A 15,073-nucleotide genomic window follows, 5' to 3' on the forward strand; every position below is an offset into this window, starting at 1 on the left:
GCCACCAGCTGGGCATTGAAGGACAGCAGCAGGAGCAGGCTCAGTGCCCACTTCCCTTTAAGCCAACGGCACGCCTCTGGCCTGGTCTAAAAGACCTCCAGGAAGGCCTGCGGTACAGGCTGCAAGGCCAGATACAGAGGGGTGAACCAAGTGTTGCATCCTTCACAGAGCTGCTGCAGCGGGCATGAAGCAGAGATGAAGGAGCAGCGCAGGAGGTAATAACCCAGGGAGTCAACCATGTGCCTGATTACAAATTCAGCAGGTGATCAAATAATTATTTGCCCCATGATGACTCTAACATCTGTCCTTTATTGCTGTCACAAAAGCATTTCCATTTGTTCCCATTTCATTCTGATCACACTGGTATAGAATTACAGTCCTAATGTTACTTGTGCCTGAACATGTCTGTGCCTAATAGATCACTACTAGAATAAAAGTAGCACACTCTTCTGCTTTCTACAGCCTAACTGGAACATGCACTTTATTATTATGTAACTGTATTATTGAGAGAAGTGATGCCTCAAAAGTGTTACGAATGCGTACGATGACCTACAAACATAAACAAAGATATAAACACGATTTATGAAGTTCAGCGTCATGAATCCAACATTTTTAAACATCTTTCTGTGCAAACAAGCATGTAAAACTACACAGAGCATCCCTGTCACTTACAAAACCTTCATGCATGTGCACCAATCCCCCTGATATGCACAGATCACACTACATGCATGTCTGGTTTTCTCAATAAACAGGACGTCTCGTCGCCCCTCTGTTATAAAACATAGATTTAACAATTAACTACACCAACTTCATATATGGTTTAAATAAACTGCTACTACAAAAACTGATCAACTATTGTGAAGTTTTCAGGATTAGTCATTAACCTCCTCAGACCCGAACTCTTCCACAGCATTTTTCATTTCTCTTTGCTATTTGTGCTGATTGGGACCTGATGAATGTAAAAACACAGAATTACCTGATTTTTGTTTGTGAGGAAAATGAAATGCACATGTGAGGACATTCATTTTAATAGGACAGTGGCAGTATAACGTCTCGTAAGTGGATATCAGGCCTTTGTAGAGCAAAATTCAGTATTTTGGTCTAGACAACCCAAAATATGATGTCCACATATGTGGACGCCAGGTCCGAGGAGGTTAAGGTCATTAAGGTCATTGGTAGAAAGTCCCAGGGCTTAAATCTGGGACTCTCCACCACTCACTCTTAGAGCTGAAGAAGCTTCTCAGGTGAGAGCTGACACGTCCTGAAGAAACTTAAAGAAGTCCACATGCTTTTAAGACTAACATCAGAGTTCGCCTGCTACTACCAGAGAATGGCTAACATCACAGTGTTATTCCACATTACCTGGATTATATCTATATTCAAAATATGCAGAGATTAGCATATACTGACTCCAGAAGATGATCTGCAGTGATGTACAACCATCTGCAGCTGTGCACTGACTGACTTTTTCCAGCAGGTTATATTTAGAAGGAGAAATGTCTGTTTTATTTAAAACAAAACAAAAATAAGGCAGGAATAGAGAGGAAGCTGTTTTACAGTTGGTGGACAGTCATGGATCTTTGTGAAGCTGGTACCGGTAATTTGTCTGGAAACCCCCAATGTGATCTGTGCGTATCAGGGCACATGTGTTTAAGGTTTTGTAAGTGAGCAGCAGGGTGGTTGGAGTAGTTTTAGACATTAGTGTGGACACAAAAGTTAGAAAATGACCCAGTTCATCAAGCTGAACTGTAATTACCATTTATTCAGGTTTAGATGGACACATTAGTAAAAGAGCTGTACCTGTGGTCACTCTGTGTCTGTGTAAGTCCTCAAACACATCTGTAAATCAGAGTTTATGCTTGTGGATCATATCGTACCATTCATTACACTAATGAGGTAAAGGTGTTGACTGGAACTATCAGGACACTGCATCAAACTAGACTGGGAGAGTGCCAGTGCTCTTCAGTACCTGAACGGGTAGGCAAAGTACGCCTCTACAGGTTGGTCTGCTTCTGGACAGCTGACTGTGAAGTGGGTTGTCCCAGTGTAACCTCCGATGGTGGCAAAGGCAAAGATTGAAAAGACCTGTTGAAGGCAGAAAAACGGGCATAAAGATGCGTCAGGCGGGAGCTAACCACAGGCAAAGCAGGCATACACAGGGGGAGGCATTCATTTGAAACACAGGAAATTCAATCTGGTTCAATAAGGATACATGGGAGGAGACATCAGCCAAAGTCAATATTTATTCATAAAACTTATTTTCATAGCACTATATGTGTTGTTAAGGAGCAGCTGAGGATGGTCCCTGAGGACACAGGGATGGATGCAAATCTTCCTCCAAGTTTAACACGACCCACTGAGTTAAACCATTGACTGTAGAAAACATGGACGACGCGACAGCTCCCCAAAAATGAAGCCAAAACGTCTATATCGCCCCCCATGTTAGCGGATGGGACTGGGGTCAGACTAAAGTAAATTTATTCTCCTTAGATAATTTTTTTCCAAAGATTCTTTCTTTTGTTATCAATAGTTCTCATCATGCTGATTGATGTCCAAGGGGTCTCCTTTCCCATAAGTTTGATTCTAATTCCTACCGCGGTGATGTTAAATTGGGGTGAAACGTCATCATAGCAGCTTTGACTGGCAGCTGCAGTCACAGAGAAACTTGCGTATCTCTGTTCGGGAATAGCAGATAGAGCGTAGGCTCTGAGAGGAGGACCAGCGTTTACGCTACGAAAACACAACCGAGTGTTTTAACCTGACAGCCTGAGGTGTTCTTCAGTAAACTGGACTACCCGACAGAAGGACCCGAGGCCCCGCTGCACTTTTTCGGTAAGTTAAACGTGTTTGTAAGCTAATCCGTAACTACCGTCCTTAGCTCGGTCCTGAGACCTAGCAAGCTAAAATGAGCACTCGGCTGTCAGGGTTCGTTTAGCTAATCTGTGCAGGTGAATGAATTTACTAAAGAAATCAAGAGAAGCGCTCCGGGCTGCTCAGTCACTAATTACTGTTACTGTACTTTTATTACAAGTATTATACTGTAAAAGCAACAGGCTGCACCCTGCTGCAGCTCCTGTGCAATTCAATTCAATTTTATTTATATAGCGCCAAATCACAACAAAAGTCGCCTCAAGGCGCTTTATATTGTACAGTAGATAGCACAATATTAAATACAGAGAAAAACCCAACAATCATATCATATGACCCCCTATGAGCAAGCACTTTGGCGACAGTGGGAAGGAAAAACTCCCTTTTAACAGGAAGAAACCTCCGGCAGAACCAGGCTCAGGGAGGGGCGGGGCCATCTGCTGGTGAAAGAAGGAAAACAGGATAAAGACATGCTGTGGAAGAGAGACAGAGATTAATAACAGATATGATTCGATGCAGAGAGGTCTATTAACACATAGTGAGTGAGAAGGTGACTGGAAAGGAAAAACTCGATGCATCATGGGAATCCCCGGCAGCCTACGTCTATTGCAGCATAACTAAGGGAGGATTCAGGGTCACCTGGTCCAGCCCTAACTATATGCTTTAGCAAAAAGGAAAGTTTGAAGCCTAATCTTGAAAGTAGAGATAGTGTCTGTCTCCCGAATCCAAACTGGAAGCTGGTTCCACAGAAGAGGGGCCTGAAAACTGAAGGCTCTGCCTCCCATTCTACTTTTAAATACCCTAGGGACAACAAGTAGGCCTGCAGAGCGAGAGCGAAGTGCTCTAATAGGGTGATATGGTACTACAAGGTCATTAAGATAAGATGGGGCCAGATTATTTAAGACCTTGTAAGTGAGGAGCAGGATTTTGAATTCAATTCTGGATTTAACAGGAAGCCAATGAAGGGAAGCCAAAACAGGAGAAATCTGCTCTCTCTTTCTAGTCCCTGTCAGGACTCTTGCTGCAGCATTTTGGATTAACTGAAGGCTTTTCAGGGAGTTTTTAGGACATCCTGATAATAAAGAATTACAGTAGTCCAGCCTGGAAGTAATGAAGGCATGAACTAGTTTTTCAGCATCACTCTGAGACAGGATATTTCTAATTTTAGAGATGTTGCGCAAATGGAAGGAAGCAGTCTTACATATTTGTTTAATATGTGCGTTGAAGGACATGTCCTGGTCAAAAATGACTCCAAGGTTCCTCACAGTGTTACTGGAGGCCAAGGTAATGCCATCCAGAGTAAGAATCTGGTTAGATACCATATTTCTAAGATTTTCAGGGCCGAGTACAATAACCTCAGTTTGATCTGAATTAAGAAGCAGAAAGTTATCGGCCATCCAGGTCTTTATGTCTTTAAGACATTCCTGCAGTTTAACTAATTGGTGTGTGTTACCTGGCTTCATGGACAGATAGAGCTGCGTATCATCTGCATAGCAGGGAAAATTTATGCTATGTCTTCTAATGATGCTGCCTAGGGGAAGCATGTATAATGTAAACAGAATTGGTCCTAGCACTGAACCCTGAGGAACACCATAATAGATCTTAGTGTGTGAAGAGGACTCTTCATTTACTTGAACAAATTGGAGTCTATTAGATAGATATGATACAAACCACTGCAGTGCAGTACCTGTAATACCTACAGCATGTTCCAATCGCTCTAATAGGATATTATGATCAACAGTATCGAACGCTGCACTGAGGTCTAGCAGGACAAGCACAGAGATGAGTCCACTGTCAGAGGCCATAAGAAGATCATTTGTAACCTTCACTAAAGCTGTTTCTGTGCTGAGCTCTGAAACCTGACTGAAACTCTTCAAATAAGCCATTCCTCTGCAGATGATCTGTTAGCTGTTTGACAACTACTCTTTCAAGGATGTTTGATATGAAAGGAAGGTTGGATATTGGCCTATAATTAGCTAAGACAGCTGGGTCTAGAGATTGCTTTTTAAGTAAGGGTTTAACTACACCCAGCTTGAAGGCCTGTGGTACATAGCCAATTATTAGAGATAGGTTGATTATATTTAAGATCGAAGCATTAATTAATGGCAGGACTTCTTTAAGCAGTGTTGTAGGAATGGGGTCTAAAAGACACGTTGATGGTTTGGAGGAAGTAATTATTGAAGTTAACTCAGAAAGATCGATTGGAGAAAAAGAGTCTAACTTAACATCAATGGTACTAAAAGTAGCTGCAGATAATATTACATCTGTGGGATGATTATTGGTAATTTTTTCTCTAATGATTAAAATTTTATTTGTGAAGAAGTTCATGAAGTCATTACTAGTTAACGTTAAAGGGATTGTTGGCTCAACAGAGCTCTGACTTTTTGTCAGCCTGGCTACAGTGCTGAAGAGAAACCTGGGGTTGTTCTTATTTTCTTCAATCAGTGACGAATAGTAAGATGTTCTGGCTTTGCGGAGGGCTTTCTTATAAAGCAGCAAACTATTTCTCCAGGCTAAATGATGATCCTCTAAATTTGTGACACGCCATTTCCTCTCCAGCTTACGAGTTATCTGCTTTAGGCTACGTGTTTGAGAATTATACCACAGAGTCAGGGACTTCGGATTTGAGGCCTTAGTTTTCACAGGAGCTACAGTATCCAGAGTCGTATGTAGTGAGGAGGTAAAATTATTAACAAGATAATCGACCTCTGTTGGAGTAGCGTTCAGGTAGCTGCTCTGCTCTGTGTTGGTACAGGGCATTGAAGATGATAACAGTGGGTGGATTATATTCTTAAACTTAGTTACAGCACTTTCAGAAAGACATCTACTTTGATAAAGTCTACTCTCCACTGCTGTGTAATCAATTATTGTAAATGTAAATGTTATCAGGAAATGATCAGACAGCAGAGGGTTTTCAGGAAACACTGTTAAATGTTCAGTTTCTATGCCATATGTTAAAACAAGATCTAGAGTGTGATTAAAGTGGTGGGTGGGTTCTTTTACATTTTGACAGAAGCCAATTGAGTCTAATAACAGATTAAATGCAATGTTGAGGCTGTCATTTTTAGCATCTACATGGATGTTAAAATCACCCACAATAATTATTTTATCTGAGCTGAGCACTAAATCAGATAAAAAGTCTGAGAAATCAGAGAGAAACTCTGTGTAAGGCCCAGGTGGACGATAGATGATAACAAGTAAGACTGGTTTCTGAGTTTTACAGCTGGGGTGGACAAGGCTAAGCATCAGGCTTTCAAATGAATTAAAAGTCTGTCTTGGTCTTTCGTTAATTAATAGACTGGTGTGAAAAATTGCTGCCACACCGCCCCCTCGGCCTGTGCTTCGAGGTTTCTGGTAGTTAGAATGACTCGGGGGTGTTGATTCATTTAAACTAACATAATCATCCTGCTGCAACCAGGTTTCTGTAAGGCAGAGTAAATCGATTTGTTGGTCAATTATTAAGTCATGTACTAACAGAGACTTGGAGGAGAGAGACCTAATATTTAATAATCCACATTTCACTGTTTTACTCTTTGGTTCAGATGTGGATACTGTATTGTTCTTTCTTTTTGATTTTTTATGTTTAAGTTTTTTATTGCTGGTTTTTGGTTTGTTTTTTGTCTTTTTGGGAGCTGGAGATGGGTTTTTGGGGGGGTAGCAGGAGGAGAGAAGCTGCAGAGAGGCGTGTAAGACTGCAACTCTGCTTCCTGGTCCCAACTCTGGATAGTCATATCTTGGGGGGTTTAATAAATTGGTCCATATTTCTAGAAATGAGAGCTGCTCCATCCAAAGTGGGATGGATGCCGTCTCTCCTAACAAGACCAGGTTTCCTCCAGAAGGTTTGCCAATTATCTATGAAGCCCACATCGTTTCTGGGACACCACTCAGACAGCCAGCAATTTAAGGAGAACATGCGGCTAAACATGTCACTCCTGGTCTGATTGGTGAGGGGACCAGAGAAAACTACAGAGTCCGACATTGTTTTGGCAAAGTTACACACCGATTCAATATTGATTTTAGTGACCTCCGATTGGCGTAACCGGGTGTCATTACTGCCGACGTGAATTATGATCTTACTGTATTTACGTTTACCCTTAGCCAGCAGTTTTAAATTTCCTTCAATGTCGCCTGCTCTGGCCCCTGGAAGACAATTGACTATGGTTGCCGGTGTCTCTAGCTTCACATGTCTGAGAACAGAATCACCAATTACCAGAGTTTGACCCCCGGCGGGTGTGTCGCCGAGTGGGGAAAAACGGTTAGACACATGAACAGGTTGGTGGTGTACCTGGGGCTTCTGTTTAAGACTATGCTTCCTCCTCACCGTCACCCAACCGCCCTCGTTCCCCAGCTGCTTGGGGTCTGCCGGGGGAGAGCTAGCGGGGCCTACGCTATCGTCGGCTGCACCAGCTACAGGGGCCTGGCTAGCTACGGGTGAATGAAGGGTGCGAAGCCGAGTCTCCAATTCAGTAATCCTGGCCTCCAGAGCTGCAAATATGCTACATTTGTTACAGGTATCATTACTGCTAAAGGAGGCCGAGGAGTAACTAAACATCTGACACAATGAGCAGGAAAGTGCAACAGGGACAGGTGAAGTAGCCATGGTGCTAACGAGTCGGCTACGAGCTAAGCTAGCGAAACAGTAAAGAGACAGTGAGTGAATACTTTGGCTATAAATTAGGTAGTGAGCACACAGAAAGGGTGATTCAGATGAAGCAGGTTAAGATTATACTATGAAAAAGGGATGTATCAAAAGATTTCAATTAAATTGCTAAGCAGAAAAGCTACTCAGAAACACCACTGTGTTTGAGCAGGAACAGGAAGTGATACTCTACCACAAAGCGAGCGAAACACCAAGTGACAGCGCCACCCCTACAGAGCACTTGTAGGGGTGACTAGTTGGCACATATTTAATATGCAGAGCTGAATATTAAATATGTGCAAACAACAGCATTTTTTCAGTCTCTTGCCACATCTGTAAAGACAGTAACAGCTTTTTTAAAAGCTTGTACTTCAGTAACTCCTCATTAATCAGTGTGAGGACAGAATAATCAGCTTTATTTCAATTTTGAGGGATAAAATTTATATCTGAGTTTGATGATTCTGTTCTCTTTGTGATTACAGGAGCTGCCCTCAGATTCAGACCTCAGCACCACCCAGTGACAGCAGACAGATCATCCAACATGTTCACATGTTAACTGCAAAATGAACTGATGAAAACAGTGCAAAGGTTAAAGTACCACACGTGCTGTAGTGAAAGCTGCAGCTTTATTGATAAAGTTAAAGACAAAAAAACAAAAGGATTAATCACTCATGTAACTGTGTCACTATATATCAGCATTAACAGGACCTCAGTTTGGTGTTTCACAAAGCTGCTGATCTCAGACCTGCACAGCTTCCGTTTTAAACACTTGATGTACTCAGCTGCATGAAGAGCACATGAGATTTTCTCTGACACAATTAAATAAAATCTGATGAAGGTCAAAGGTCGTCACTTGTATGTTGAACTACAAACTTGTCATCTGGAATTCTTTCACTGTTTTTTGCAGATAGTGTGTTATTTACCATAAAGTAATTCAGAGTTATTCATACCAGAGTAACCAGAGAGGATCATATATTTTTAAATATATAACTACAGGACTGAATATAATATTTTTATGTAAAAGTCTGGAGCCTCTGGGGAGTATCCGAGTATTTATAACATTACACAAACCAAAGGTCTCCATCACAGTGTTCATGAAATGCTGGGTTTATCCATCTCCTGGGGCGGGCCTACAGAGGAGTGCTGAAGATTTCCCTGTGAGGGAGCTGCTGGTGAAGATCATGAGTCCTGCTTGATCAATGCGATGAGCTTCAGTCTTCCTGGTGTTTCTTAAATGAAGCCTCTTTCAGCGGGTCAACAGAACTTCTGGCACAGGACAGCTGTGATGAAAGAAAGGGAAGAAGTTTCTCCAAACCTCTGGACCCAGAAACCCAGCTTAGTCCTGATGGTCTGCCTCACTAGTTTCTCTCCAGGGTGAATGTAGCTGTTGATATAATATGGACTCTATTATTAAATGAAAAGAACAAATTAGACTACACTACTGAAACCTGCTGCTGTTTTTAAAGTTTCCATGTTACCAGGCTGTAGAGGGCTCTGAAGATTTAAACAGTTTTAGATCCATTACACTCACAGTCTTAAATGTTAAAATCTCAAAGGACAGCATGATATTTCTGATATTAACAGTAACTCTGGGCCTCTGTGGAGTGTGCAGATGATCTCATCGCTGTCTAAAAATGGATAAAAAAACATAAGAAGTGCTGAATCCTTCAATAACACAGACTATTAGAGTAACAGGTGTGTAGCATCGCTAACTAGCTAGCAACAAGCCTCCAACACAGTGCGTATGCTAGCGGCTAATCTAGCAAACGAATTAACAACAGAGTGATTTTAGAACTATAAGATGATAAGCTGTGTGTCTTTTTTTATAACAGTGACATGGTTGTATTTACCTTAATTAGACGAGTCGTCAGTCGCGGTAAACCAGCAAAAAAACTCGAGCAGCCGGGCTACATAAAAAGTGTAGGGGGGCGTGTTTGCGGTCACGTCCAGCGGGTGTGTGGGCGGGAGCGTTACACAGTCGCTCCACCTCAAGTCACTACTGCGCAGACTCTGGCTCCAAATTTGCAAGATGGCAGCCTCCACAAGCGGGGTATTTTGGCTTCATTTTTGCACAATGGTAGGAGGCGGAGTCGCGTCGTCCATGTTTTCTACAGTCAATGAGTTAAACCATCTCATGATTTTCTCACAGCCTTCTGCGTCTCCTCCTACTCCTTCCTGGCTAAAGTATGGTACAATATTATTACTTTTATTGTATAATATATTTTGCTAAACAATATTTCTATAGTAACAATTTGCTGTTAATGACACGTGCTGGAGGAATATTTAGGAGAAAGTAGCAGTACTGCACTATGAAAACATCTCTACTCATTAAACTGTGTTACTGTCAAATCTGACTATGCTGAAAAAGTTCCAACAGCATTATATGGATCAATATTACCACCATGGATGTTTGAGACTCACTGTACTAACTTCCTGTCTCCTGTAAATACATCCTGTTCTCTGACAGTTTGTAATGAGCTCCAGAAAAACAAACCCGGGAGCAGCGTATGACCTGATTCTGATGGTAAATATTTACAGCAGGATTCAGAATATGAATCACATTTGAAGGTGGCGTATTAGCTAGGGATGGAAATCGATAAGAATTTAGCGATCCATTATCGATATCACTTATCGATTCTCACTGGCTCCACTCTGAGAGTCAGCGCCATCAAAGACATTACATCCATGCAAAGTAACTACACATGTTGGAGGTGTTTCCTGTCTTTGTTGTGATCACTGTGGGGTCATTACTCACAGGAAGTACTGCACATGTTACACAGAACACTGGTCTTAAAGTGATGCAGCACATTAATTACTCTCAGGAGAAAGACATTTGCTATACGAGTCGTTACTTTCATGTTATTGTGTAAAATGAACAGCACCGTCTCATAATCAGCAGAGGAGCTTACGGACGACAGTCCCACACACCAACACAAATCCCTACCCTAACGAGGACACACACTCTTAGTATTTATAAATGAACACAAAGCCCAAAACACAAATCAAAGACAACAACCATCAGAACAAGAGACTTTCCAGTGGTCCGCCTGCATCTGTCCCATCAAACACTGGAGAAGTCTGGTCCAGTGGATGGAGCAATGCCAAGCAGCGTTGATGCAGGTGAAGAAGCCTCTCTGTGGGGCACGCCTGCTCCACCCTCCTGGAGGCTGGCCAGCCCAAGTCAGGGGATGGGGGTATTTGGCAGGGTGTGGTTTGTGGCTCCGCTGCAGAGGAGGGGTCGAGTAGCGGGTTCAGGGGCAGGGAAGACTGGCTTGCACAGCTGATAGCCATCACACTAACCACTAGTGGAGTTTAGTAGCAACGATCTAGACATGATCCACAGTGCTGCTATTCATTTACAGCATCAACAGATTTTCACAGACACTGGGACTGTTCTGCTACGACACGGACTACAGACTGGGTACCAACACTCATTTCTACAACTGATTCAATTCTGATTCACAGAGTCCCGACTCTGTGAATATATATATATATATGTTATACTGCAGCAGCAGTGAGTGCTCTGTAACATCATGGCATCAAGAATACGGGACACTTAGACTTATTTTAATTCTAATCTGACTAGTTGGCAGAATGTAACAGAATACAATGCCACAAGATATTACTAAAATACATCATTCTTCCTACTATTTCTAATGTTACTTTTCACTATGTTACAGAGATTTGGGCCTTTTTGTTCATGAACCTTACAATCTAAACTTTATCAACATTGTTCAAATTCTTACATGAAGCACTATATGTTTAGTTTCATACTAGGGCTGGGCCATATCATACAGTTCACGGTAACACCGGTACAATGTTAGGCAACGATAAGAAAATGAAATATGGCGATAGAATATGGGTAACACGCGCATGCGCAGTGCCTTTGTTTTCATACGCACATGGCTGAAAAAGCATGGCGGCGACGGAGAATGAGAAGGGGGAAAGCGGATCGTTGAGTGAAACGGATGAGAACTGGTTTGTAAAAATGCTGCAACTTCAGTGGTGTGGAACTGGTTTAGCTTTCTTCCATCAGATACACAACAAAGCACTTTTTTTTGTAGAACATGCAAGCGGCCGTTGTTATTGCCGTATTTGTCGGACTAAGGTGCTCGTAAATCTGGGAGTAATCTGGGTCCTAAACTCCGTCTGCTTCAGGTCCCAGAGTCAAACGAACACTGCGGCATCACTGAGAGTTAAAAACTGTCTAAATTCTTTCATCTTTAATAAAATGATCAGCGTTGCTGCTTTACCAGGTGTAACTATGAAGTTTAACATCCAGGCATCCATGAAAACAGGATTTATTACATTTAACAGTGTTAGAAGTTAGCAGGAAGTTAGCAGGAAGTTAGCTCGCTAGCTTCCACCTAAACATGATATAGCATGTTCTGAATGAGAGATTTCTGAAAGAAATTCAAACGTACAGCTCTGCTATCACTTCCAACATAAATGAAGACAGAAAACTAAACAGCAGTGACGTTTGTAGGGTTACTGAAGTTGGGCTAGCTGGTATATAATGATGTGCTACGTGATCGTTAGCGACACAGCTATGTTAGCATAACATAAACGGTGAAGCTGCAGGATGAACGCTAACACTTTTCCACTCGATAAAAGTTAACGTGAGGGTTCCTGATGGTTAGAGACAAATGCAATCACATGGCAGGATGCTGTAAACGGACCAAACTTCAGTCAGGAGAACAACTGAGATAATCCATCCCAATACCAGGTTAGTCATTAATATACTGCAACAACATGGGAATAGAGCAGCTGTGATAGAATACAGCATTAATGAATCAATGGTACAGAAGTGGAGGAAGCAAGAAGAATGAGTTGAATAAAGTTTAATTTATCTGACTCCTTTGTTTCACTTAATGTGCCTTATAATCCCGTGCAAAATACATATTTGGCTTTTTTATTTGGCACACTGCAGTTTAATGTTGCAAAGCACCTCTTTTTAACTTCAGTGGATATTATACATGGTTATGCTCAGGATATGTCAGCCCATTTCTACTGGAAATGCCTTTTGGTTAAACTCTCAGCAAGGAATTTGCATTTGCACTGTTAAATTTTTATATAGCTTTAATGCACATAAAAAACAGCTGCTTAAGTGAAAATAAATGGATGGGTTTTCTTTGCGCTAGTAAAGTTGTGGAGTTGTATTTTGTCTCGCATCAATTAAGCATCAATTATATCGTTAGTTATATTATTATTGCAAATTTTCAAATATATATCGTGATAAATATTTTGGGCCATATCGCCCTGCTCTATTTCATACCCTACATCAAGATATGTTCAAATGCAGCTTTGCACTGAAATAATAGTGATCCCACAGGCAGGTTCACTGACTCTTACCCGTGCTACATTACCTATTAAACTGTAACACCTTATGATATAAACACTCGTCCTGCTTCCAGTACATCCTTCCTCCAATGACACGATTTCCTTTATCAGTCAAATCACTGAGATCCACTTCAGCACAACAGCTGCAAAGAACAGCTGCAACACAGGAGCAGAGCCTTGAAATGAACGGCCCTCTGTGCTGCAGTACAGACACCGAGTTAAACGCCACAACCACAGACGCAGGAATTTAGCAGCCATTAGGCTGGCTGAGGATTTTCAGGAATGAGTTTCATCTTTCAGGTGTATCAGGTTCTCCACTACATTTCTCAGCTCATCTCAGCCTTGCTTGACCCGCCCCAAATAAAGCCTCGGGGGCAGACCCCTGTCCACACTTCACTTTAAACAAAATCCTACATTCGTATGTAGCATATCGAGGAGATATATGTCAAAGGTCACCTAAAATCAGACCCTGCAGGTCACGCTAGCAAAAACAGCCCGAACACTGGCTCTCTGACAAACTCACGTTCATGTTTACAAGGTGTGGCATAAACAGCAGTCTGACATTCAGTGGTGTCACTGTAACATCTTCCATGCAGAGGAATGCAGCTCCAAGGCCCACTCAGTGCCATGAACAGCACTCAGCCCGCTGTGTAGAAAGCAGAGATGTTCCAGGACTCGTTTCTTACTCGACTAACCACCACACTGAAACTAAAAACACTCAGATATTCAGTTAAATTAGAGAACAGTTTACTGTTACAGCACTATGTGACCTGCTCTACCACCTGAGCTACAGCCACCACTTCCCATTTTGGTCCCAGCTGCTGTCTTGAGTGTAGAACAAGGCTCAAAGGTAAATTACTGAAACATTTGAAGACTAATAAAAAGCAAAAACAAATGAAAACCCTCAAAGCTAAGTAGACCGTGCAGCTTCAGACACCGTGGAGTGAAGGCACAGTTCTGCTTTCTTTGCCATCTATCTGTCACCCTAAACCTGCGCCCCTCCATCCCTGTCACTTGTCCAAATTGACTCCTGTGGCCGTCAACTTCTTCTTAATGACAATTTCAGCAGGTCGTAAACGAACATTTGGACTATCAGAACAAGCTAGTGTTAGCGGATGTTACACTAATTCCTCTCCACCAACATCCTTTTTATGCTTTTGATCATCGCGGGGGACACTCACTCTACTTTCTCACCCACACTGCCAAACAAGTGAATAGTTGAATGTAGGACTGGGCGATATACCGAGTTTTTAAATATATCGATATATTTTTATACGAGATATGAGATGTGACAATATCGTTTATGTCGACATATTATAATGTAACATAGACTTATACTTATGGAGCTGCAAGTTTGCCTCTCTTTCGTCCACTTGTGTCTCTACGCTGCGTTACTCCGCCTCGCCTCTCCTTCACTGAACACAACTCCCCCTCCCCCATCGCTTCACCTGCAGGCAACAGGACGGACACGGCAGCTATCAAAGAGGAGCTGCTCGGTAAAAAGAAAACATTTGGAGATTACTATTTTAGTGCTGCAGCGTGACGTTAACGCCATAACTGCATTAACGGGGCAAATCTCTGTTAACGAGTTACCGCGGATCGCCCCGTGCGTGGGCTGGACGGCGTTAACGAGCTAACCGGGCTAACGCGTTGACGCCTAAAATCCTTTCATTTTTTCAAAAATCGACAGCGCGCCTTTTGTATGAATTCTGGTTGTGCTCACTGACCGCGAACCTATTTTATGTGGTACACGGCGCTCAGAAACCTTTCAAACAATGTTTTGGTACGACTTTGGTAAGCTACGGAGCTGCACTGCTTGATACGTACTCTGCTTCAACGTAACATTACCGTACTGTGTGTGTATAAGGACCACAGATGGCACCTGTTCAGCGATGGTTACAAAGAGGATTTCAAACTCCAGGCTGTCAGTCACGCAGTAGAACCTGGGAGCAGAGCAGCTGTGAAATCTGTCTTTGTTATTATGCTCAGCGTCTGTTAGTTTACATTTTGACTGCACAATTGTGAGCTTTTTGTTATGCACAAAAACAACATTGTTTTATTTTATTTATGGAGCATTATTATTTAATAAATGCTGATAATTCTGAGTAATTATTTCTTGTACATCTGCGCTGTATGTTAATAAAAGTGCCTGTGTGAGATTTGGGACACAGCTTTGACTAAGAACTCTCTTTGTTCTTACTTTATGGCTTTAAAAAATATCGAGAT

The 15,073-nt window shown here is 42.1% G+C and overlaps 2 protein-coding genes across 2 annotated transcripts in view; both read right to left on the reverse strand.

Moving 5' to 3' along the window:
• Positions 1–15,073, reverse strand: part of sypl2a (synaptophysin-like 2a) — a 39,841-nt gene that overhangs the window by 16,375 nt on the left and 8,393 nt on the right. The window contains exon 3 of the mRNA XM_063474965.1: positions 1,970–2,085. Within this exon, the coding sequence (XP_063331035.1) occupies positions 1,970–2,085 (116 nt within the window). The remainder of the gene's footprint in view (positions 1–1,969; positions 2,086–15,073) is intronic.
• LOC135933064 (uncharacterized) lies at positions 2,170–7,438 on the reverse strand (the record flags this gene model as incomplete). The annotated part of the gene is made up of 2 exons (XM_065470946.1): positions 2,170–2,194; positions 6,606–7,438. Coding segments are annotated over 2 exons (858 nt in total), but the record flags the coding sequence as incomplete, so codon positions are not given.

The sequence above is a fragment of the Pelmatolapia mariae genome, linkage group LG5 (assembly GCF_036321145.2).
Source record: "Pelmatolapia mariae isolate MD_Pm_ZW linkage group LG5, Pm_UMD_F_2, whole genome shotgun sequence".
NCBI classification, from domain to species: Eukaryota; Metazoa; Chordata; class Actinopteri; order Cichliformes; family Cichlidae; genus Pelmatolapia; species Pelmatolapia mariae.